The following is a 25,718-nucleotide window of genomic DNA, read 5'->3' on the forward strand; positions in this document are numbered from 1 at the left end:
GATGTTCATTAATTACAGCCCTCTCTGTTTCAGCAACACCTGAAGGAAGCATTTCTGCAGGGTGATGCTTTGCAAAGCTTGCCTCTCCAGTAAGTAATTTGTAAAGTCAGAGATGGATGAAATGGGGAAAAACAGGACAACTTAGTGCCTGGGGCTGCTTTGCTCCTGACTGGCGGTTATCCTGTAAATCCCCAAACTACCCAGGTTGCAGGAGTGCCAACCTCCCCCAAGCATCTGTGAGTGTGGGAATGGGCAGTGGAGATGGTGGATTTGGGATACCCAGCCCTAGCAGTGCTGCTCTGTAGCTCATTCCACATGCACCATGAAATCTGCATTCCTTCTCTCCACGTCAAGAGAGCAGAGCAAAGGCAAATACTCCTTCTGGGATAGGGATGCAAATGAGGACCAGGTGCCAAGTGCTCAGTACTGCATTCTCCAGCAGTCTGCACAGCTGGGCAGCTGTACAGGCTGGGGAACCAGGCTGGAACTCCAGGCAGCTGCTTGTCAGAAACCGTGAGATTCCCTCAGCTTCCCACCAGCAGATACTGAACTCAGCTCCTTAGAAGCTGTGCTGACTCCCAGGAGAAAGGCAGCTCAATATCTAATTACCTTGGTTAACTTAACTTGTACCCTGCATCTCATGTAGATTCAGGCTATATTCTGTAATCAAAGGAGTGGTTGCTACAAGGATAAGGCATCACTTCCATGGATGTGCCTGGACAGTGCAGCAGGGAAGCAACAGTCAGAGATTTCAGTGCAGGGTGCACATGAATGACTTTGTCCTGACACCATTATCTCTGTCAGACAACCCATACCCCGAACAGAGCTGTGCTCAGGTTCACACTTTTTGTTTTTTTTTTTAAAACATGTGTGCAAGTTTTGCTGTGGTAAGGCAGGGTGCATACGCACAGCTTTGAAAATTCCAGCCAGAGGGTTACAACAGCTCTGTGGTTGCAAAAAATATTTTGGGGTTCATTGATTCATAAGTAGCATTTACTGAATTGTGAAACTGTGATTCAGAGGAAAGAGAAAGCCATCTGGAACATTATCTAACTTTCATTGTTAGTCATGTTAGCAATTGTCACACAACATGGTTATTTCATTAGTTGAATGCAAGCTAATTGATTCGAAGGTGTATATTGAATTTGACATTAGAGGATTTGATCATTCCAGTTAGACCTACCTACAGAAGTGAACCGTTCCACAGCAAATGAAAAAAAATCTAATTCATGTGTAAAAAGAAAAGGGACAAATAAAAAGACAGCAAAAATAAACAGGAACAAGTAATGCTTTAAATCTTGGAGAAACAGGACTGTATGTCATGTTTTAATATTAGTTGTAAGGCTATTGCTTAACTCTCAGCTTCTGTCAATCCCTTGGATTTTTTCCTATCACAAGATTGCAAAACCAATCACATGCTGCTGGCTGTGAGGCCAAACTTGGGGCTTGCTTTGGCTGATGTCCTCAGGTACAGCAGAAGGAACACGGAATTAGCTGAGATGTTTCAGAGAAACTGCTCTGACATGCAACTCTCCAGCTCAGTGGGATGTGGCTGCTGTAATGTGCTCTGTCATCATGCCTGTCTGCAGTGACTGAAGCTGCAGAAACCCTCTTTATCCACCTCACTGGGGTCTATTCCTTCTTTTCTTGGAAACAAAGCAGTAAGGGTTTGGGCATGACCCCTCTCTTCATCCAAACAGGCTGATAAGGAGGTGAAGCATGCCAGCAGGGTATCTCCTTGGTGATGAGCACTTTGTACCTCTCCATCTCTGAGCCTGCAGTCCCCTGTAACCACAGGTCTGTCCATAAAACCAGACCAGCCTGCAATGGAGATGCATCACTATATCCCTCTGCCATGGCAGGCAGAGCTCAGGCACCACTGCAAAGGCACTTCAGCTACCTGAGGGAGGGCTGCTGTACTGGCAAGAGCTGTGTGTAAATCTCAGCTGGTAGATCTCAGTCAAAATAAAACACAGGAGGAAAGATGAGCTGCCCTCACAGCTTCTCAGTTTAACCATCTCAATGCAAAGGTGAACATTAACCAAGAAAGAGCATCCCTATGTTACCGTACCACTAACAAGCATCAGGGAGGCACTACGGATGTGTTTTTCTCAGCCATTTCAAGCAAAACTTTTTGTTAAATAATGCCAGGCAAGTAGTCAAATTGATGTAAGACATTAGCAGCTGGTCCAGAAAGCTCTGAGGTCACACACACACACCCACACACACCCACACATATCAAAATAAGGGATACTTCACAGTTACTGTTGCTACTGCCATCTGGATGTGTGTGGAACCACTTCAGGACTTGTATAGCTACACCCTGAGGCACAACCAAACATCTCCTTTCCACTACCAGAATAAATCATACAATCATAAAACCACTGGGCTTTCACACAGGGGAATCCCAAACCTCACTCTCCTCTCCCGTACTTATACTGGCCAAGCTATTTGCATTCAAACCTGGCAATATTTACTGTATTTATCTTGACTCTTGAGAAAGTGGGACCCAGGGAGAATGAGGGTATCTCTGTAGCACTCTTGGGAAGCTGCTGATGTTCACACTGCCATGGGTGGCAGAGCTCCAGCCACCCACTCTTGCTCAGTGCCTCACATCTGCCCCTTGTAAACCCCATCTGAGCTGCTGAGCAGCTTCAGGACCAAAGGGGACACGGTGTGACAGCAAAAGCAGTGTGGATACGTGGTGGTGCACAGCACTTATGTCCTTGGAATGCACTAAGGACTGGCATGGGCTCAAGCTCTCTGCTGGTTGCCTTCAGCCCAGGTTTGAGTACAAGCTCAAACACACTGCACCTGCTGTGCTCCTGTTCACAATGAAAGGAGAAGGTAACCTAAGTCACCTTCTGGTGGCCACAAAGAGAGCTGGCATTGGAGCAGTGAGTTCAGTCTGTTCTCCTACATTTCCATTCCTTACAGCACCCATTGATGAGACACCCACTTCTCAGGGGATGCTGACACTCATGAGAACAAAGGATTACACTTGCACAGTTTCTGTATTTACTGAAACACGGGCAGTTTCTTTTGGATATTGTTAGTCCCATGCAAACTTAAATACAGGAAATATTGAAAAGACTGACTGCATACTATTGTGGAGCAAAATTAGGTAAACCTGCCAGAAAAGCATCTTGTCCTGAGCTTAATGTAAATCAGGCTAACAAGGACATACATTTCCTTGACACCAAATCAAAGTCCATGTGGTCAGAAGCCATTATGACTAATAAATTACAGTTCTTTAGCCAGTCTCTTGAGAAAGGACATACCTTGAACTCTTTGCAGCTTGGGTTTGGAAAAGGTCATTGGCAAGTTCAGAGGAATGTAGTGCTCATGATTGCAAATGGTTTGAAGAAATTCAAACTTGTATTCAACCAGTAGCTGGGATAAAAAAAGACAAACACAAACTATGTTTTCAGTTTTACCCATTTGTTTCCAGTTCAATGTGCTTGTTGCACAAGAATTGGGGAATCTAAAGAGCATGTGTTGAAACTCACTAATAAATGGCAAATTTCTGTGTTGTTCCCACCAAGTGGCAGTGCCTGAGGCTCTCACTTGGGACTTCTTCACCTTTTTCATCCAGACTATTAACCAATCTCCTTCACTTCTGACTCTTTACATTACTTGGAAACTTATCTGGATACAGGCTCTTGGCCCAGACAAAGAGTTCTCTGCCTCCAAAAGACTTTGCAGGAACAGAATCTAAAAGGCCTCCAGGAGTCGTATAAAATAATCACTACAGAGCTCTGACAGCGGATGTAGATATGTACAACTGCAAACCACCTTTCAAGAAACCTACTGCTTACCTTAGGGTCTTTTGGGCTGAATCCAGAAATGTAATCATTTATCAAATTAAAAACAAATCCTCTGTCCATAAAGGTCAGACAACGCTGGAGAAAAAATAGCAAGATGTGAGCAATGATTAACAATTGAAGCAATCATCCTAAATCTTCTCCATACTACTGTCCTGCCAGCAGCCAGATTTGATCCTCCAGGCTGTTGTCGACTTTCCAAAACATACTTGATACTGTTTCTCTGAAACTATTTGGATGATCTCACTTAAGTCTCCCGTGGACAACAGAAATACTTAAAATGAGATTACACATATTTCGGGTTCCAAACAGCTGTTGGGCATGATTGAAAACCTGAGGTAACATGTAGAGTTAGTGCTCCTCAGAAAGAGAAAGTTTCTTTCCTAGGAAAGCTTATCTCCTCCAGAGTTTAGACAACTGAAAAAAAGACCCAAAGACAAGATAAAGTCAAACCGTAATCGTTTGCTTGCTCCTTATTTCTCATTATCTGTCTTTTCGTTTTTCTGATAAAAACCTTGGGAGAAGGAAAGAAGCTGCTGACCTTCAGGAAGTTAGCCAAGCTGAAGTTGACGTTCCTGGACTCTTCGGGGATCTCGTTATAGCGGATGGTCACGTGGGGAATGATGGCAAGCAGCAGCGAATGCAGGGCGTGCTGGTAGGACTCAGGGAACCGCTGACCTCTGGGCAGCTGAAACCAAAAGCACACCCAAACTCAGTGCTGGAAGTCAGCAGCTGGGGAGAACCGAGCCCAGGCACAAGTTATTTAGCATTTGTTTCAGTTGTTTGCTAATAAAACACTGGCCAAAGAAAGCGCTGGCTGCAAGTGCAGTAGGTAGTAACAGAAAAGGAGGGTGCACAAGCCATAAGGAGGGCTGGAATTTTTAAACTACAACTGAAAATGAAAAGAGGAAAAAAGGGAAAAGTAAAGAGAAGAGAAGAAGGCTAGATGTTCAGATTGGCATGTTTGGGTTTTTTTTTTTTTTAATAAAGAGTTACAAAGCTTTTCAGAAAAACTTTTGGAAGAGAGTTAGTTTGTGACAGTTCTGTAATGCAGCACTGACCAAGTTTATTTTTACCTTGATTTTGTTCTCTTCCAGTAAGTACATTGCCATGGACTTTGCCAGTGCTTCAAAGAAAAACCACGAGTACTAGAATGAACAAAGAACACTGTTAGTTTTCTCAGCAGGCTTGACATTCCCTGACTGTGTGGAGAAGCATCTCTTTGTGAGGATGCTGTGAGGGAGAGCTCACACTCAAATGGCATTTTGTTAGCACAGTGGTGCTTGGCATGGGTGCCTTTGCTACCCAGAGATGTCCTGCAAGTCTTAGGGTGGGAATAGATCCATCCCCTCTGCATCCCAATGCACTCTGCCAAAAGTCAGCAGAGTTTGGGGAGCAAGCCCTGTAAAGACCCAGAGGCCAGACTCAGTCTGCCTCCTGTGAGTCACCCCTCATGTACGGCTTGAGGAAAATAGGTAAAACTGGCAAGATGAACAGCCCTTTGCTGTGTCCTGCCATGAGCCTAAACACAGCCAGGTTCCCTGCAAGAATTCATCTCTGTTGTAAGGGGAGAACCTCAAGGATGTGGATGTGAGGAGCTGCCCCGGTAGCTTTGCCCTGGCACTGGGTTTAGATGGGTGTAAGTGTTGGGCTCTATACCAGATACCCTTTTCCTCCCCTCCATCCTTGATAGTCAAGTACAGCCAATACTTCACCTTGAGTAGCTTATTGATGGCTAGAAAATCTGCTGACTGCTTCAAGATTGTGGCCATGGAAAGGACCAATATTTCATGGGTCATCTTCGCCTGTTTGACACTTGGTTTCTCAGCTCGAAAGACATACTGGGGCAAGAACAACAGAGTCAGTGGTGTGCCTGCTCCCAGCAGGGAGTTTGGAGAAATGGTGTGTCATGACTGACCTTTATGAAGGAGCGTAAGTAGTGGTCTAGACCTTCCTCATGGCACTTGGACACGATGTGCAGAAGAACCCTGAGGAGAAAGGTGGTTTGTGTTCAGCACGCAATGCGAGGTAGAAGTTCCTTCAGCTTACAGAAGTAGAAACCATGTGTGGCCTATCCTGCTTAACCTCAAAACCTGCTGGCACAGCCTGATTTGCAGGGAGCCAGTACCTGCAGGATAGCACCCCTCACAGCTCCTGTGGCTGCACCATCCTTGCACAAGGCACTGAGACATAAGATGGCCAAAGCCTCTTCTTTACTTCTGTGCTGGACCAGGTATCACCCAGACCAGCTGACTTCAACATTCAAGACTCCTTGCACGATGAGATGAGACAAAACAGTCTCCATTGTTTTTATAATCTGATGCCTTCCTGCATCCCCTGAATTTATTAATTCTGGAAGCCTCCTTTTTTACTGAACTTGCATCATATGCTTCTTGTTACATGCACTGGACTATTTTGGGTTGTCACCTTGTAGTTCAGGAGGGTCAAGTAGACCCTGGAGAATATGCCAGCCCTCTGGAAGCACTCCCAGGCAGTTAATGAAGGCAGCAAGAGCCCAGTTTCCCCAGGAAACTGAGGAACTGAGGACTTACATTTCAGTCCCAGCCAGAGGAAGCAACAAACTATTGCATGTTTTCACAAACCGCACAGGCCAAGCCACAAGAAGGAGTTTACAAGACCTTTATCAGATAAACTGGGTTTTAAATTCCACTGTGAAAGTCTGATGAAAAAACAATTGTCATTAAACAGAAAGCTACTGACAACTTTCAGTACTGGAGAGCAAAACCGGAGAGCATCAGGCCAAGTTTTGAAAAAATCTCTGGAAATTAAGGTGGGAGTTGGTCACCTGATCCCCTGTCCTTGCCCCCTGGTGATTCAAACAGAGTGGAATTACAGTGTTCCACACAGAAATCCTCACAACATGAAATGTATGGCACAGGGCTGTGAGTGCAATAGGCACTGCATCCCTGGGGGAGCAGGGCTCAAGTCCCACATTCCTGCGGGACCAGGGCTCAGCCTCCAACCTCTAGTTCCATGATAGCAGGGTACATGGATGCACGGTATGTACTAGAACCAGAGGAGGATCTCCATGGAGTGGCATCCAGCATCCCCCTGTGCCCTGGCAGCACTTCACTGAGGAATAAGCCCAGGAGGAAGATGGGTGTTTCAGCACATCCCTCAGTTTCAGGGAGTCACAGCCAGCGCTAAGCAGGGAAGGTGCTTTTGCACCTTGAGCTCCCTCCGGCCCCTCGCCTGCCTTGGCTCCATGGGCCTGGGCCAGTGCCACCCTCTCAGGGTCACCAGAGCAGCACAGGAGGATCAGAGCAGGCACAGCTGGAGCAGCTGCTCCTCTAGCACAACATGCCCACCTTGTAGCAATCCTGACACAGGGGACTGGTGTGCTGGGATGAGATCTGGGCATTGCTCCCCACATAGGCTGCCTGCAGCTGGGATGTGCCTGGATACTCTGCTGCCTATAGATACCCCAATAATGCCAGAGCCATCCCTGAGCCATCTCTGCCAGCAAACCCTTTTTCAAAACAAACCTGGAGTATCTTTAAAGTACCACATTTTTCCCCACACTTCTCCCAGGACCAGGGCCCCACAAAGCCCCACAACACCCAGATGTGTCAGGGGAAGAGAGCAACAGGGGACAGACAGTGCTGCCACTTAGCACCCTGTACTGGGAAATCAGACCCTGCTTTGCACTGTCATTTGTGGCTTTGCATTTGTAACTGAAGACCGGGTTGTTTGCCCAACACTCACATGGTGCAGTTGACAGCTACTTCATCCTCCTGGGTCACGTTTGTGAGGACTCTAAATAGTTGCATAAGAATTACAGGTAGAAACTGAATCATTACTTGGATCTCCATGGCGTGCAAACACTAAAACAAATGTTCAAAACACAGACACATTTAGTTCAACATTTTTCAGATGTTAAACATTTACAGTCCACAGACATTTCTGTGGCAATAGGACAGGCGTTAGCAAATGCTTCAGGGTGTGGGCTTCAGCCCACTGGAGGATGGGGGAACTTGGACCCATAGCAGCACTCGCTGCCTCCTTCCAGCTGACAGATTCCAGCTGCACGCCTTTGGGGAGCAGCATAAATCACTCATGGCAGGTATTAATCCTTGTCTCAGATGTGCCCGGGTAGCTATGACTTAATTAGAGGTCACATGCTATGATTTGACTGAAAACCTCCAGATTTAAGGCTGAAGTTTTGCTCTCATGTTTTCTCATCACTTTGCGCCAGTTTTTTGAAATGCCATTTTCACAAGTGCCTTTGGAGCATGAAAACCTGCTGCCCAATGACTTGCACTAGGACTTTTCACCAAAAAGCATAGCTTGCTACAAGAAATGGGATTTAAGGGACTTGGTGAAGGTCAAGATAATCTGGTGCATATGCTCTCTACCCATTTCATAAAGCTCTTGTGTCTTAATCTCATGATACGAGTCTAGGAAAGACAGTGCATTTGATTTTCAGTTTTCAAACCTGCAAATCTCATTAAGTGTTTTTAAATTCCTATCTAGTTATTTAAATAACTGAAATTATTGAGGTGTTGGTGATTAAAAATCCCTCACTTGTGGTTAGCACATACATGTCTCCCTGTCTGTAGGCTGCAGTGAGGGCGCTGGGGCTTGGCAGGGCTGGGACCTGATGAAATGTTCACAACAAATTTAGTGTGATTTTAGTGCTTGGATTCAAAACCTACCATTATTTCTATTTCTTAAAATATTTGTATGTTATCTGGCACACATTCAGTAACTTTGTGGTGATATATCCCCACCACTGTAAGTGGAGCTGTTGCTACAGCAGCACTCTCAAAACCAGGCAGTGATGCAAGGAAACAAGGACAGTAAATAGCCAATATATAATATTCCTGGCAGAAGCCTTTGGTGGACCTGCTCCAAGGTCCTTACTCATGCTGCAGAAATTGCCAAAAAGCTGGGTTTAGGTCACAGGTCAGATCTGGTCAAATTTAACTGGCTGATAATCCCACATATCTTTTTCAGCCTAAAAAAAAAAATCAATCCTGTTTTGAATGGGCTTCCAGAAAACAAGGAACTGTGCTTCAGTTTAACAGTTGGAATCAGTGCTAGGGCAGCAGGGGAGGAATGTGAGTCAACTGGGAGGAAGGTTTGCCATGAGCATGGCATGCTTGTTTTATCTGCTGTGGAAGGCAGAGGGGAGCAGCACACAGACAGTCAGGTCAGTGAGCGAAGGTAAAGGTAGTGCACAATGCACAGGGCCCCAGTGCTGCAGTGAGGACCTGTTCCTACAGGGCAGGGGTCAGGGTATTTGCTGATGGTCTGTAAAAACACAAACAAAGCCCACCAACAGACACTGTTCACCTTTAGGCATTTAACAAGTTCTCCTGGGACTTCCTTAGCTCCTGCCTGAACCAGCTGGCAGTACTGGAAGAATTTGTGCAAATGTATGTCCTGGAAGAGACAAACAAGTTCAGTTCAGCAGTCTCAACATTTCTCAACCTCTACTCTGCAGCTTACATTCAAAAATCTGCTGTTTTATCTACAGCAGTGGGCCATGTCCCTACCAGTGGCTCTCTTGATCCCCAGCTGCCATCTCCCAGGACTGCAGTACTGCTCCTTGTCTTTTCCAACATACCCATCCACTGCCCATCCCCTGGCTCCTGACCAAACTCAAGATTAAGCACAAAATTTCCAGCATTGTTAAAATTCTCCTGTGGTTGCACTACCTCGAGTCCCAGTCCCAATCCAACACTGGCCTGGAAAAACAGAAGCCTTCCTCTCACAACTGCAACTCTTAGAGACTGCCTGACCTTCTGCATCACCGACATCCTACCGCCCATCTGAGGCAGGCTCTCCTTCCTATTACTGTCCCTCCAAGGATAAATTTAATTACTGGGTTATTTCACCCTGAAAAGCATCTGCGTACGTAATTTGGTGGGAAGTGGAACTACTGTGCTGCTTTCAGTGCTGTAAGGAATTAGTAAGGCACTAAACCAGACTCAGATGCTGAAGGCGAATTTGTGTGAACGTACATGCAGCTGATGACATTCAGCACATACAAGTCCTGCCAAGGGCATTTTCCCATCAGCAGTGCTGAAAGGAGGTGCCCCAGAGCATGTACTGGGGATCTTTGCTGCACATCATGTGAAATCTGGGGAAGTCCACTACTACCATAAGATGGCAGAATGCACAAGCACTTGATAAAACAGCCTGAACTAGTTTCAAAGGGAAATCAGGACTCTTGTTTTCTCGTGTCTGTTGTTGTCAGATAACTTCTGTTTCAAAAAAACCTTAATAAACAGTCTAATATTAACTGTGGTACTCAGAGGTCTTTTCCAACCTTAATGATTCTATGATTTGTGGAGACCTCTCATATCCACCAGTTCTCTCTTTTGTGTCATTGAAGCAGCTCATTTGCTCAGGTGTTTCCTTTGTCCTGCCAGTTACAGTGCAATCGACTAAGGAAACATCAGCCTCTCCCCTGGGCTCATTCACTCACACAACCGTTTAATCACATCCAGACAAGGAGCAGATCCCTGCAAGTAATCCCAGCTCTGCTGCTACGGAAGTACCCAATGCTGCTCTGCAAACCAGGTACCTCTTTGCCACACCACCTATGGTTTAGCAGCCTCAGAGACACAGCAATTGCTTCCTCTGCATTTGTGTTGGAAGTCTTCAAAAAAGTGAGGTGCTTGACTTACCTGGGTGTAAATGGTTGAGTCCAAGTGCATTCTGATTTTAAACAGTGGCTTTGCTCCATCCACCCACTTTGCATCCACGCTGGGCTGCTGTGAACAGACAACATTCAAGTACTTGGTTTCAGACTGGTGAGAAGGTGACTCTATGCAGACACACAGAGCCCATGTGCTCACTCTCCTGCACTTGCCATCTGCAACAGCCTAGTCCAGCCTGCCACAAAAATATTATCTACAACCTGTATAACCAGGGAAAGTGGAATTAAAGACGTCCCATTTCCCATCCCTAAGAACCTTAAGCTTTGAAGTTGCCCTGCAGTACAGACCTTTTCAGCTGAGCAGAGCACCAACAGGAGCCCAGAACTTACAGTGGCAACAAAAGCTCAACTTTCCTTTTCCTTTTACATTTAGGCCCCTTCCAAATGGCTCTCCTACCTTTCGTGACTCTGTGTCTCCAAGACCCAGGTAGCCAGGTGGGAGGTTGGACGAAACCGGCAACTGCCGCTCCAGGGTGACAATCCGCCCATCCTTCAGCAACGGGACCCAGGCGTATCCCACTGTGGAGGCAACCAGTGGGGCAGCGTTAACAGGCACACAGTGACACGTGTGCAGCTCAGACAGAGCTGTCTCTCACCCTGGGAAGTCTGAACTTGCAGTTGTGCAAGCGGCTTCAGCGAGGCTGGGATCAACCACACCAGTGTTGTTAAAGTACCTTTTACCTCGTGACTTGGTGAATGAAATTCAGACACAGCACAGCCAAGACCAGGAGTGGGTTTGAGGGGCAGAAACAGTGCGTGAGCCATGGCTGTGCACCATGATGAGGGTCCTTTGAGGACTGGATGAATTGAGAAGCATCCAGACCACTGGGACTTGGGTGTGCACATGTCTAGTGTGGGCAGGATCAGCCCTTGAGGTCCTGATCAAGCATCAGGTTTTTGTTGGTGTCTTGCCTGACAACAGCCCATTTGTGCAAGTCAAGTCAGGAACACGCAGAAAGAGCTGTCAGATTGCAGCAAAAATCAGAGCTTTAGTATACACCAAAACCAGTGAGTTTATTACAGTTTAGATCTACAATTTCACATTAGGTTGCTTTTAGAAAAGAAGATTCAGATAGGCTAGTATTTTGATCAAATATTTTTTTCATGACCCTACATTCATTTTATCTTGGCCTTTTACACTCCAACAAAAATAATTTAAGCATTGAACATACCTTGAGTTTCAACGGTGTCCTGTTTTTTCGATGTTGCCTTTGTATTAATTTCACAGCTGACATGATAGAAGGTGAAAAGCAAATGATGCTTTTGATGGAGGTGAATTGGAAGCTCAATTTTAATCTAAAATGATATCATGATAGATCAGACTGTATTTTTGTGGAGTAATATTTTAGTTCTATTTTATTACACAAACACTATGTTGTATGCAGTTACACAAGACACACTCTTGCCCATTTTAAGTAACTCCTAAAATTTTCATCACATTTGCAACATTACTTATTAATGGGGGTGTGTGATTGGAGGCACAAAGCGTGACAATAAAGACAGCAGAAAACAAACCGACATTAAAAATTGACAAAGGCTCTGGCTTTGCTGAGCCCTTCTGCTGAGGCAAAGGGCTGGTGATTATCTTTACCCATCTTTCACCCAGTTCTGCAAAGAGAGGTATCCCTGAAAAGCCCCTTGGCATTGTAGAATCCAAGAAAATCTGCAATTTCCCACATTTTGTTTTTACCTCATCATAGAACTCGGGGCTCTGGTTGTGATGCAGCACGGCAGCATATGCATTTGTGGTGAGGAGAGGGCCTCCAGGTTTGCCATATATACACTGGAAATACAAATAAAGAGCTGAATTCAGGGTTGCTACCAACCTAAATTAGCCAGTCAAATCAAAACAGTGATGGAAACCCAGTGTTTTCCTTTTGCCTTGCCCAGACTGGCTGGCACAGCAGTGAGCAAAGGGCAGCCCCATTTATAGGTACCCACCTTGAGTGGCTTGGCATCAGCTTCATCTGAATCCCTGAACTCAACACAGACAGCAATATTCCTTGCCTGAAGTGGGAAAGAACAGGAGGATGAGCCATTGCTACAGGCCAGCAGCATCACCCCAGCCCTTGCTCCAGGTCACTCACCTTCGCAAACACCTTCTGGTTCTCATACTTCAAATGCAAGGGGTAGACATAGAGGTGGTTTTTGTAGACAGTGAAGGGATAACAGTATTTTGCAACTTCTGGGACAAGCTCCTCCACTTCCACTGCAACGTCCTCACAGCTCTTCTCAAAAGGCTTTATAGGAATGTAAGAAGCTGTGACACAATCTGGAAGAAAACAAGAAGAAAAAAAATTAAGTCCACTAGAAAAAGCCTTTTGGACAGGAGATTAGCCTAGAGGAGCTGCCAAAAGTCCATGGAGTGACACTGAACAAAATACAAGTTCTTTCTTTGCCTCAGGTTCTTTAAATACAAAGTAAAGAATCACACTGACCCCGTTTGTGAAACCCTCCAGTGTTATGGATCAAAAACATCATATGAGATCGATGTTATAACACCAGCAAAAGCAGGAAGGTGGCTTCCTTTAGATTTAGGATGCAATGGCCAAACTGCAAAGCAGATGAACCCCTCCGGTAAACCTCTGCACTTGGCTCACATCCCTCCAGAGAATCCATCAGAAAGACTTGCAAGTCAGTGGTTGTGCTGAATTACTCATTTCTCATTGCACCCCCAAGATACTCTTGTTAATGAAACAGCAAAATTCCCCATAGAAGCATCAACTCCTGAGGCTCGAGCCATCAGCACTTATTTTAAGATCCAAGATCCTTACTTGTGAAGTCTAGCGGGATGTCTTTGATGATGATATTTAACTGGGCTGGAATGACTTGTAGTTTTGTCTTCTCTGGTCTGCATTAAAGAGAAAGGAACAAGAGCGTGAACCTTGAAAGCTCAGGTGCTGAACACAGCAGCAGCACTTCTTGCTACCCTCTGAGTGTTTTAGAAATTGTCATCTCATGCTTACACTTAACTGTTTAAAAATGTATGTTAAAATGCCTGCCCAGCCCTTACACCAGTCTCTCACACTTACTTCTTATACTCTGCTAAAAGCTTCAGCATATCTTCATTTGAGAGTTTGCTGCTGTCTTGCTTGTAGAGGGGTGAGAATTTCCCTTCAACATCAAGAGTGCCCTGGGAGTCTTTAAAAACTGGTCTGCAGAAAAAGAAAGAAAAAAGGAAAGTTTCCTAAATGTTGGTACATACACAGACATTGAGGTCTTTGACACGTCTGAAAGGCACTTTATCAGGTGAGAGGTTCACTGGCCTGCAACTGCTCTGCACACCACCAGACCTGGCTGCTCACCCGTCCTCACACAGACTGCAATCCAGAGTGTCACACTGAATCCCACAGGACATCACCCATTTCCCTTCTCTCCAGACAGGTCAGGAGGACACATCCAGCCCATTTTCAAGCCTGGTTCACACTCATGAACACCCTTCCATCCCCTCCCACTAACACCAGCATCTTCCTACTTGCACATGTGATCAGAGTACAGAAATCCTCCTAGGAAAGAAGTGCACAATAAAAACCAGTTTTGGGACAGACAGAGCAGGAAACTGGAATCTGCCCTTGGAAATAAAGGGTGTTTGTGTACAGTAAGAACATTAAAGCATCTGCACTCCCTTTCTGTGCAAACACCTTCCTCTGAGACCCACAGGGAAACCATTCCAGGGATGGATGCAGAGCAACACAGTTCCCTGCACCAGGCCACTCAGCTCCTTGGTGTCCAAAGGCAGCTCTTCACCCAGCAGGAATAAATCCGAAGCCAAAGTCAATGCCAATACAGAGCCCACCATTAGGCTGAGGCACCACTTGAAAGAGGGCTGAGTGCTGACTCCCAGGATTCACATGCATCCCACAAACACCATCTCGAAGATGAGCAGCCAGTGTCACAGGAAAATCCAGCTCAAGACTACACACTGCAAGCAGTATACCATCAAATTCCATCCCACTGTGACAGTTTTCTGTGTTCCCATGTCATTACCATCCCTTTTGTCAGCACCAAAATGCAATTCAGCACCAGGAGGCAGTGGATGATCTTGCCTTCAGGCCTTCCTCTGATGGAGATTTAAGAGAGTTAGCACTGACATACTTTATCAGTCCCAGTAAAAGAACAGCACGGGAATGGGATCACTACCTCCAGCCATTCTCAAGAACATTAATCAAAGCGGAGCTTAAGATGGAAAACAAGCCCCAGCTGACTGCCACTTCCAGGCTGGGAGGTCCTCTACTCTCATCCTATCCCTGGAAATGGCTGGTGGCAGGAAGGAGTTCTGCACTGATTCCCGTGGTAGCATGGGACGGTGTAATTTGTCCCCAGAAATGTTCTTCCCTGACAGCAGTAGCTACAGGTCATTAGGAAGGTTACTGCCTTCCCAGCACTGTTTACTTTTTAATATTTTGTTTCTAATTCTAGATAGAGCATTTCAGGCCAATCCCAATTCTGTTTTGGAAGTCGGAGCCAAACTCTGCCCCCGGCTGCAACTTCACTGACTTCAGTCACTTGGCCCTTTGCCCACTTGGCCGAATCATGCCTTGGATAACTCGCAGCAGGAGCAGCTCCTGCCATGGGCAAAGCCCAGCCTGAGGAGACTGACCTGGCAGCCCAACCGAAGGGCATCCGGTACTGCCCCAGACGGCTGCACACCTGCTTGGCCACCTTATGGACTTTCTGGGCAGTCTGCAAAACACAAGAGAGGTGGGTTAGTGTGTGCCAGGACTTCCCTGCTGGCCTGGGAAAGGAGTGAAGAACACTGCACTCTCCAGGAAGAAGCATCTCTCCATGAGGTACGGCTTCCCAAGCACACAGCACAATTGTTGTTGCAGCAGCTGACAGACATCCCTTTTTGCCACCTCACACCATCCACAGTTATTACTTTGAAAAGCAATAGCAAACATTGAGGGCACAGTCATATTAAACCTATTAGTTTATTTTCCAAAATTAACTGCAACTGGCTCATCCTATACAGACTCAGGAAGTGTGCTGAGGGAATGCCATCATCATCAGTTGTTCTATAATTGACTTTTCAGAAACTAATTTTGAGTGGCTGCAACAAGGCACCATGAGCTCCACTTGGCACGCAGAGAATGATACTGGCTGAGCAGGGTCTCTCCCTTGCATATTAGGAAAAATTTCATAACTGAAAGCATTATCAAGCACTAGAACAGGCTGCCTAGAGAAGTGGTGGAGTCACCATCCCTGGGGGTATTTAAAAGACATGTAGAAGTGGTGCTTAGGGACATGGTCTAGTGTTGGGCTTGGCAGTGCTGGTTTAATGGCTGGACTCAATGATCTTTTCCAACCTAAAGGATTCTATGGAGACGCTTCATTCTGGGGATGAAGTGTGCCACTTTTTGCTACCAGCCCAGACTTCACCTCATCAAAGTGCAATGGGGAAAGGTCCCCCTGCCCTAAGTGCTTGGCTCTTTTTAAAAATCCTCTGCCCCTTTCCAAGGGAAGGAATCAAAGCTCCCAGGACAGCCCAGCTGAAGCCAGCCTGGAAACAGTGCAAATGTTGGAGCAGGAGCAGGAGCAGGTTGTGTTCACAAGCAAACAGAACAGATGAAGACTATTTGCCAGAAAGAAACCGAAGAGAAGGAATAACCCATGTTTCAGACCACACTACTCCCTGCAGCAGAAGAGAGCATCACTAAAGAGATACTCTCATGGCCCCACCCAATACCTTTCCAGGGTCTGAGTTCTTCATGTAGGGCTCTACACAGTGTGCAATGCTGCCCTGCAGCACCTTCTCCACACGGGCCACCAGGAAGATCTCTGCATGTGGGTCGGTCACGGAGAAAACACCCTGCAACAGACAGGCAGCAGCTGTCAGACAGCAGGACACCCGACCTGCACTGCAGGGTTTGCCCCCAGACTGTCCCTTCCCACAACCCACACACACCCTGCCCTGGTTGCTGCTGTGGATAGGCCAGAGGGGATCACCAGCCTTGAGCATGGTCAAGTCTTGAAAAACTCTACCTGGTGCTCTGTCTGTCACTGCCAGCGAGCCCCAAGTGGGATCTTTGACACTGCTCAGAACCCCACAGCTCAAGAGAAGAGCTGACTTCTGGTTCCCCCCACAGTAACACCACACTGCAAGGCTGCTGAGCAGCCACAGCCTCAACAGAGGCACAGAACGAGCAGAAGGTCAGATATTCACCCGTTTTATGTAGCACAGGCAGGACTCGGGGACCCCGTGCACGAGGCTCTCGCTCGGCGAGCGTCCCTTGGCTCCCTCCGCTCCGGACACGGAGCCATCCAGCAGCATGTCACGGACAGACGGGGGGTTCAAGTCCACGTGGAAGTCAGCTGAAATCTTGCAATTATTTTTCAGGTCGAATAACGCCAAGCTTAGGAAAAAGGGCTCAACCTGGAAATTTGATTGGATGTATGTGTCAAAAAAAAAAAGCATGGCACGGGCTCAAGGGTATCAGCATTGTCTTCCCTGCTAAGGAAACTGGGACCCTTCTGCATGTGTTTGTGCCTTTAGCTTTGGACACCAGCATTCTACAGAATTCTTACAGATAATCCAGGTTTTTTGCTTTATAAATATACAAAACTATTTTTTCCTGCACCTTCTTGCATTTTGATCTAGTCAGTTTGAAAAAAAGCTACTTTAAAGCCATCAATGAAATATAAAGAATGAATTTCATGGTTTTTTACATAAGTGGCAAACTATGAAGTTGGGAAGAAAAGGTAACTCAGTTCATCAGAGCTGTTTATCCTTTGCAATGAGAAAGAAATCAGCTTAAGAGAGTTTATGATCACATGCTAAAGACCACTACTGATTTCCCAGAGTCCATCAGGGAATGGCTCAACTGTGACACTCAAAATGCTCCCAGCCAGAAGAGCTCAAATACAAGGCTTACACTGCTGAGGAACTTCATGTGCAAAATCTGCCAATTCCTTTGTAGCTACTGACCTTGACAGCACAAGGCAAGTGGCAATAAGTCATGTATTTTTAATTCAAAGATTGCAGTAGGCATGCATCCATGTAAAGATAAAAACTAAGGCCTGAAGATAAGACTGTAGAGTGCCTGAGACATTCCAGCATGACTCAAGGCATTACATCAATGCTGAAAATGTGCTGATTAGGTCTCACTCTGGACCTGGTTAAGGATGAATAATAAGAATCTTTGCTATTAGCGATGCGTCCATCTGCTGGGAGTACTGAGGAGAACGAGCCTGGTGTTGTGTATGGAGCCTGCTGTCCTGTATCAGAGCTGGGAGCTGCCAATATGAAATCATCACAAAAAAGCTTTTGAGATTCTAACAGGCATCAGGCAGGACATCATCAGTAGAGACCAGGCAGTGCCAGGGCTGCTGCCTCCCCTGTGATGCTACCTGCTGCTCTGGCACCTGCAGAAAGTGCTGATCCAGAAAGAGTGCAGGACAGGACAACAGGGATTATGTTTTGGGAGGAAAGACTGGAAGAGACTGGTCTGCTCAGCCCAGCAGAACAAAGGCTGAGGTGGGATGTAATAGCTGTCTACAAACATCAGAGGCTCAGAAAATACAATAAAGAGATTTTTAGGCTAAGGCACAACTTTGGCACACTAACAAATGCATACAATAAAGCGGCTGTGAATACAGTTAGGCTGGGAGTCAGAAGAAGGTTCCAGAACAGGGAAATCCCTTGCCATTAGGGGAAATGAAATAAAACAGAGCCACGAGTGGTTTGGAGATGGAGCTTAATCATTTACCAACAGGACTTTCACAGGGACCCAGAATTTGGCAGACAAACACTCCCCATCCCCTCTGCCTCTGAACTGCTGGTTTCCCAGCAGTGCCAGTTACTGCAAGCTGAGGCATGTCAGGACAGACCCTGTCCCCAAACACCAAAACACCAAGGCAGACAAATCCTTCAATGACCCTGGGGCAGCAGTCACCACCTGCCAGGTCCCATCAGAGCTCATGGCAAAATGGGATGTATCGATCCAGAATTATTTGCCAAGGGTTTTTCTTGCTGGTGAGGAGAAAGAAGACACAGCAGGACACGCTGGAGCTGCCCTTACATTGGTGGGTCCTCCTTCTGCTCTGTCACTGAGTTGAGCGAGGAGGTTGAGGGAGAAGTCCTGGCAGCACACCACGAAACGCCTGCTGCACTTTTCCTCAAATGGCTTCACGTCTGGCTCAATCCCTGAGAAGTCCAGTCTCTAGACAGCAAACAAACAAATCTGGTCTCATTAAAAAAGAAAAAAAACCCCTGAATAATGTTAAGGGATCACACTAGGGCTAATACTATCTTAAAGTGGTACAAAAGGTACAGGACATTCACAAATGAGTGCAATTTGGTGATGTTACACAAATACAAGACATGAATTCATGGGGATGTATCAATTTTTAGGAACCTGTTTTGTAGAGCACAGCAAACTAAACCTCAGTATGATTTCAGTTCCTTCCTGCTTTGCTGTAACTCTGGGGATCTTCCCAAAACACCATTTAGAGCTTGGGGAAGAAAGCAGAACGTAAGGCAATAAAAATAGTATCTTCCACTGTGAAGATATGGCTAGTTTAGGAGATGGTCCCTGTGCCTGAAAAAAGCCTTTGCCATACCCACCGTGCTGGTACTGGGGACACAGAGACCCCAAACACCCCTAAATACCAGCAGGTCTCTCAGTGACAGTCGGGCACAGTCCTGTTCACTCTTCCCCCTCAAACCCTGCAGAAACCTGCATGCCAAACATAAGGTGCTGATATCTCAATTCAATCAACTGATTTCAGAAAAACAGGCTGCAATTGTTAATCCAGGTTTGAAGAACTCTTTCCATTGCTTACCTTATTTCCATTCCACAAGGAAAGTAACTTGCAGGTATATGTTCCTCCTCCCTGTTTCCTTAGCACAGCTAAGTGTGCACGTACACACCAGCATTGACAAGGGCAATGATTTTGAATGCCTGGTGTGATAGCAGATCCGCCTGACCCACATCAGAATGAAGAGCTCTTTGTACAAAAAGAGGGCAGTGAATTCAGCCTAACCATTTGGTTAGGTAAAAAAAAAGTTACCTTAGATGCTCTGCACTGAATAATATTTCCATTTTTATTATCTGACTAGAATAAAAGAAACTTCTCAAAGCTTCTCTAAAAAAAAAAAAAAAAAAGCAAAAAGCCCCTTGGATGCTTATCTTCTTTCTGTTAAAGACCTTAAACAAGTGCCAAGAGAAAAACTCATTTTGTGCAACTAAACCTTTATAAGTCTAATTACATTTCCTTGTTAAACCAGAATGTTCCATTTCACAGGTGTGAACAAGCCAAAGCATGCCAGAAGGAGAACCAGAAACTGTGAAATAACCTGGAACAATTCTCTAAAACTGTGTTAACAATTGCAGCTCATTTCACTGAAATCCCACACCTGGACCTTGGCAGAGAATTCAGCAAAGTTGAAAGCCAAGAAGAAAACAGGCCAATAGACAGTGACCCTCTACTCCAATGAATCAGCCCAGCACAGGGTGTTTTTTATGTTTGTTCCTACATTTGAAAACTGCCTGAAGACTGAGGCTCTCCCTGTAAACCCGTATCATGGCCTTTACCACCACTGCTCCCTACTCCAGAGGTGCTGAGCCCATGCAGCAGTGCAGGTATCCTTGCAATAACACTTCCACTGCTGCTTCTGCAACCATGAGAACCTCCCAGAGGCGCAGATGAAAAGTGTGAAATCCAGCAACATCAAGGTGCATTACACAAAAGCCAGCAAAGCTGGAGGGAGGCCATGTGTGGGGCTGCTGCGAGTCTTCCCTGTGTTTGAGCGATCACCTGAGCACTGACATCTCATTCCACTCTCACTGGCAGGGTATGGGCTGCACTTCTGTTCTCCAGTCCACTGAAAAACATCCTGCCCCTGCAGGCAAATACTGTGGCCATGCAAGGGAACAAGGGAGGCAGACACAGTGAACAAAGCCTCACACTGGTGAAAATGGGGATGTTTACCTGGACTTCTGGGTCGAAAGAAAAGATGTTTTGTCTTCCATCATTTCTGCTGAGTTTGTTCAGCTGATCTGTTTCTCTTCCATACTAGGACAAAGGAAGGCATTGACATTACTGCCTGGCCACACAGAGGCAAACACTTGTTATTGGGAAAGAAAGATAAGAAGATAAAAAAGATAAAAAGATAAGAAAAATAATTATTTTTCAGGTTCTCTTTGTGATATGTGAGACAATGCAAAGCATCTCAGCTGCAGCCCTCAACACAGTGCAGTGACAGTACAGTGATGTGCCTGTGCCAAATGAGAAGGCAGAGAGGAGCAGGCAACCAAACCACACTCTGGATCCTAAACAGGAGATGGCTGCTGCCTAACTGCCCCTCTGCTCCCACAGCCAGGATGGTCACCCCAGATGAGCCCAAATGAGCAGTGCTGACCACAACAGTCCTTCATTTGCTCTAAACTTGGTTCTTCCTGCAGGGTCCCACACTTGGAGGTGAAGAACATGCGGCCTCAAACCATGGAGCTTCACCCATGAGACAGGCAGGTGGGATAACAGATCTCACTACTTGGTGCCTGCCCAGTTCCCCCAGAGCTGAAGACACAGAAAGTAGAAAATCCCTTTCAAAGACAAGGTGGACAGAATTAGCCATGGCTGGGGAGAGGGGTCTCTGCAAACACGGTACCTTCATCAGCTCTGGATGCATGCTTCTCTCCAGGCTCTCCAGGATGTTCTCTGATTTACCCTGCGTGCTTGATTCATCATCTGCAAGGACACAAGAAACAGATGTTCAAAACAACTGCAGCAGCACCGCTCTGCCAGAAAGCATCCTGCAGTATTTGCTAACAATAGCACAAAAACAGTTTACGGAGACTTTTCCATTCCTCGGGAGTAAGATTTTTCCATACATTACTAGTATCAAAGTGTACTATTACAGTCTGCTAGGTCTTTCCAAAGCAAAACTTCAGCACAGAGCCAATTTTCCAGGAGCCTTGAAACTTTGCCATGGATTTCCCTTCCAGAAGAAGGGTCACATTTCCCTCCACTCTTATTCCTCAGACTATCGTCTGTGTTATAATAAGCCCCTTTGCATGATATTATGTGTCAGCCACAATTCTTGCTATTTATACAGCACAGCACACACTTCTCCAGGCACACTGCTTGCATCCTGCTGGCAAAGGGAGAAGGTAGGCGTTTATTTACGAACTGACCTTGCACAGATTCCACAGTATCTTTCTTCTCTTGCACCAAACTCTCAGTATTGCTCTGAATGATCTTTCTCAGGGTCACCAGCCATTCTTCCATCTCCTGCTCAGTTTCAGCTGCAAGGTAGTGGCTGTACTTGTCTATTGTCTTCAGTTCAAACGCATAACGACGCATCTTGGGACACTGAACAAACAGAGAGACTTGAACTACATTTCCCTCAACAACTCAGCACAGTACCTGCCCCCAAGCTCCTCTCTGGGAGAGCATCCCAAGCTGAAATACCACAAAATACAATGCACCACCCTCTCTGACACAGCAATCCTGCAGCAATCACAAAGGGCTTCACTGCTGTGACCAAGCAGTGCACAGGCCCATGGCTGCCAGCAACTCTGAGGGTGAAAGCAAGCCAGACTGAACCACGGACACTGCACCAAGGAGCAGGAGCAAGCTCCTTCTGATGTCCTCAGACCTTTAGTATTTACCCAGAGAGGCCAGTAACTGCATTTGTCTGACACAATAAGTAATGCTGCGCTCCAGGACGCTTAGAGGCATCTATCTTAAAAGCAAGCGGTTTAATGTAACATTTCGGAGCTGTGCTGGCCTTTAAACAGCATTTTCCAACCAGAAGCCAAGGCAAATCTGATGCAACTTGGGAAGTACATCCCGTACATCACTGAGGCGTGTGCATTACTGCTTTTACTGTGTTCAGGAAGATAAATGGAAACTCACAGCTCTGACTCATCCATGCTAAAGCAAACCACTGGGGTAATTTAAGCTGCCCTGTACCAGCTCCACCACACTCAGTGCTTGAAGCTTCTGCAGAGACAGCAAGGGCAGAAGGCACAGCAGCAACCCACTGCTGCCCCTCACCCTCTCACAACTAAGCAAACCTAGGTTTTAGAGCTGTACAAATCCCTGCTCCTAAAACCTTACAAGCAGGTCCTAAGTCCCAAAGAACTGCATGTCTGCATGGACTTAACAGGATGTGACTTAAGAAACAAGAAACTGGTGCAAGCAGCAAATAGAGGAGGAAGGTGCCCAAAGCAAAGTCACACCAATTACTAACTGGCTTCAACCTTCAAGGTCTTGAAAGGCACCTGACCTACAAAAACAGGTAAAGGAGATGGACAGAGCAGGGAGGCAACAGATGAGGTAATGATGAAATGCTTCCAAATTACTCTGATGGCAGCTCTTCCTGGGCAAAAGTATGGCATCTTTGTGAAATGCCTTGTCTGCCTTTTGATCAGTTTAGTTGACCAGCTCTGGATTAGTTTGCAAATTCATGCCTTCAGAACTCAAGATAGCACATGTATCTCAGAGCCAGCAATGTATAAGTCCATGTGCAGCCACAGAGAAAGCAAACCTACCTGAACAACGTCATTGCAAGCATCCAAGAAAATGCAGCCTTTGGATTCTTTTGAAATTTTCTCATCTTTATAGGAATTCAGAATATAGGAGCCATCTGTGAGTTGTGACAAGTAAAAATACCTCCTCTTGAATACCTGCAAAAGTACAAAGTCTTGCTGAGACAAGTACTCACTCTGTTGCAGATCACAAACCATGGCCCTGGCTTCTGTATCTGCCCTTCCTGGTACTGTGAAAATACTGTAACAAGAAACACTGCTGACTCTATAGTGTTGCACATTCACCCATTTCACTATGATTTGCTTTTATAAAGAGAGATTTCCATATTTTCTTTAGTTTTAATGTCCTTGTTGTTATTACAAGTTTGCTCAACTAAAGCAAAGCCCCAGGGCTTCCAGCTCATCTCTCAGCTGGCTCCAGCCTCATTTATCTTTACAAAGTAATGCTGCACAGTAAATTCAGATCAGCACATCATCATCTCACCTCAAAGCAGGTATTTCCAGAGCATTTTTGATATAGGTCTCAGATAGAATTACAAAGGAATTGTCTGTAAGACTTTGGAACAGACATATGGAAATTCCTAGCACTCAAATGCAAGCCAAGGGATGCTGCAATACAATAAACTGCTTGTTTTTTTGTGACTTTGGGTTTGTTTTTCTTATACAAATCTATTTTCAGGAACTGGCTTTGGCTTAGTGTTCAATTCCCACATCAAAAAGTAATAACTTTGGGAGAAGTGTTCCTTTGTTTGAATTCCTGATTTTTACAAAGAAAAAGCAGCTCTCCAGTATCTCAGGACATCTTCCTTCATGCTCGTCAGCCAAAAGACACTGGACTATAATTTAAGAGCACATTTTGGCAGCAATTGGGGTAGCACCATATGCTGTCAAGTCTGTAAGGAGCAGGGTGCATTTCACAGTTTCTGGGTATCTGTGTTAGGAGAATCACAAAGGAAGCTGGGACAAGCAGCACTGCAAGTATTTCTACTGTTCTGTGTATCTGGAAGATCTACAAATAAACACAGCATTTTTCATCCCACATGGGAGATTACAAGTAATTTCCTGCTCCCATCATTACTGACACTAGCACATGTTCAATAAACCCACTCACTTGCACAGAACTGCGAGGGAGCTTCGCACTCTGAACCGTAACTTAACCCTTCTGAAAAGTAACCTCTGGCTTCATTTGGTGACTAATTAGCTGTAGAGATGCTCCAAGGTCGTTGAGCTTTAAGTTTTATAAGATCTAACTAAACCTTCAGTTCAACAGAGCATAAAAATACATGGAAAGCTAAGGATGCAAAGCGTTAAGCCAGCTTAAACACTGATTTAGCACTTCACTGAATCAGTCTCAGGAATTTTGGCAGTGGATGCTACAGAAACCCATGACAGATCTCTCTCTAGATATTACAGCATTGATATTCCTCGTGGGCATGGGATTTCACGCTAAACCATTTGCATCTGATGAATTCTGTTCAAAAGTAAATGCAGAATCAAACAGCAAACACTATTCCTATGATCTTCCCCCCTTGTAAGCACTGTTGTCAGAAATCATTGTCAGAATACAATGATTATTTGAAATTAATAGTATAACCCTAGGAGCAGAGAGAACATGCCCTCTGATCAGGCTACAGGTGTTGTTGTCGAGCATTGTGAGTGCAGAGGGATGTCGAGAACTGGGGAAGTCCATTTGGGCAGAGAAGGACAGAAGGACAATCTGGACACCGTGGTTGCAGTGCAGCACAACACACACTGCAAACCAGACAGGGAGAGTTGGGCCAAACCAGGGCACTTCTCTGTAAAGGAAAGGTTGCTCTGAGACAAAGGTTGGCAGCTGTAGCCTAATGACAGTTTGCTCATGGGCTGGCTCTCCACAGAACACACTCTGCTCACACTTAGCAACAGTGTGAGGTACCAGCAGCTCAGCACAGGACAGCAAAGAAAGAACCAGCGCTCACAATTGAACACAGCACAGCAGCCTCTCCAGGTGGTGATAAGGCTGAGGGTGTTCAAAGTCCTCAGCCTTCATATATGTGCCTTAGGAGGTGTTTTGTAAGACACAGAAGCGACCAGGACCAGCTCAGAGAATGGCTACTGATATGAGAGTTTCACTGGAGGCTCTGGATATTATCAGTGGAACTGAAGCCAGTGTAGTTCAGACAACTTCTCAAAAAGGTGTGTCTGAGGTGCTGGGCACTGAAACCAATTACCACAAGAGGCTCAGACCAGAACAGACCCAACTGACTGCTTTGAGTACGTATCATACCTCCTCCAGAAGTTATAGGCAAAAAAGTTGCTTCAACCTTGCTTGGAAAAGCAGAGGATCAGAAAATCCTGTTCTGTCTATCGCCTTCAAGCCCATTTAAAAACTCAAATTAAAACTAGCCCTACGAACAACCCTGTTCTGCTTCTCCAGAAAGCATAACTCACTGAATTGAGACTTGGAACAGCCAGGCTATTTGAGATTTTTTTAATATACCCTTACAAAGCAGCCTCACTGCAGCCATCCTTCAGCTGCACCATTAAGCATAACTCTCTAACTCTCTCTACGCTGTAACAAGGCAGCTGCATGGTGGGACAGCAGATGGGCTCATTGCCACAGCAAAAACCTATGGTGGAACTATTAAAAAACTCTGCAGATTCTAAGCAATGTCACGCCAGATTACGTAGAGCAGAGAAAAGGAGACAAGGCAGCTGTTGCTTTTAGGTCAG

At 45.7% G+C, this 25,718-nt stretch overlaps 1 protein-coding gene across 7 annotated transcripts in view; it reads right to left on the reverse strand.

The window, feature by feature from the left end:
- Nucleotides 1-25,718, reverse strand: part of DOCK11 (dedicator of cytokinesis 11) — a 78,708-nt gene that overhangs the window by 29,279 nt on the left and 23,711 nt on the right. For 4 of the 7 annotated variants that reach the window (XM_027899033.1, XM_027899015.1, XM_027898997.1 and 1 more), the window contains exons 7-31: nt 23,010-23,144; nt 21,648-21,825; nt 21,122-21,201; nt 20,443-20,526; nt 18,531-18,671; nt 16,676-16,885; nt 16,199-16,321; nt 15,113-15,195; nt 13,545-13,667; nt 13,287-13,363; nt 12,600-12,784; nt 12,454-12,519; nt 12,203-12,295; nt 11,685-11,808; nt 10,910-11,031; nt 10,481-10,567; nt 9,141-9,230; nt 7,551-7,669; nt 5,743-5,812; nt 5,540-5,665; nt 4,901-4,972; nt 4,366-4,512; nt 3,819-3,902; nt 3,282-3,393; nt 1,184-1,222 (exon numbers count right to left, since the gene is read on the reverse strand). In XM_027899033.1, coding sequence (XP_027754834.1) covers nt 1,184-1,222; nt 3,282-3,393; nt 3,819-3,902; nt 4,366-4,512; nt 4,901-4,972; nt 5,540-5,665; nt 5,743-5,812; nt 7,551-7,669; nt 9,141-9,230; nt 10,481-10,567; nt 10,910-11,031; nt 11,685-11,808; nt 12,203-12,295; nt 12,454-12,519; nt 12,600-12,784; nt 13,287-13,363; nt 13,545-13,667; nt 15,113-15,195; nt 16,199-16,321; nt 16,676-16,885; nt 18,531-18,671; nt 20,443-20,526; nt 21,122-21,201; nt 21,648-21,825; nt 23,010-23,144 — 2,770 coding nt within the window. The remainder of the gene's footprint in view (nt 1-1,183; nt 1,223-3,281; nt 3,394-3,818; nt 3,903-4,365; nt 4,513-4,900; nt 4,973-5,539; nt 5,666-5,742; nt 5,813-7,550; nt 7,670-9,140; nt 9,231-10,480; nt 10,568-10,909; nt 11,032-11,684; nt 11,809-12,202; nt 12,296-12,453; nt 12,520-12,599; nt 12,785-13,286; nt 13,364-13,544; nt 13,668-15,112; nt 15,196-16,198; nt 16,322-16,675; nt 16,886-18,530; nt 18,672-20,442; nt 20,527-21,121; nt 21,202-21,647; nt 21,826-23,009; nt 23,145-25,718) is intronic. The other 3 variants (XM_027899023.1, XM_027899005.1, XM_027898989.1) reach the window with 2 other exon arrangements.

This window comes from Empidonax traillii, unplaced genomic scaffold, assembly GCF_003031625.1.
Source record: "Empidonax traillii isolate 1590-97213 ecotype Southwest subspecies unplaced genomic scaffold, ASM303162v1 scaffold20:size5563877, whole genome shotgun sequence".
NCBI lineage: Eukaryota > Metazoa > Chordata > Aves > Passeriformes > Tyrannidae > Empidonax > Empidonax traillii.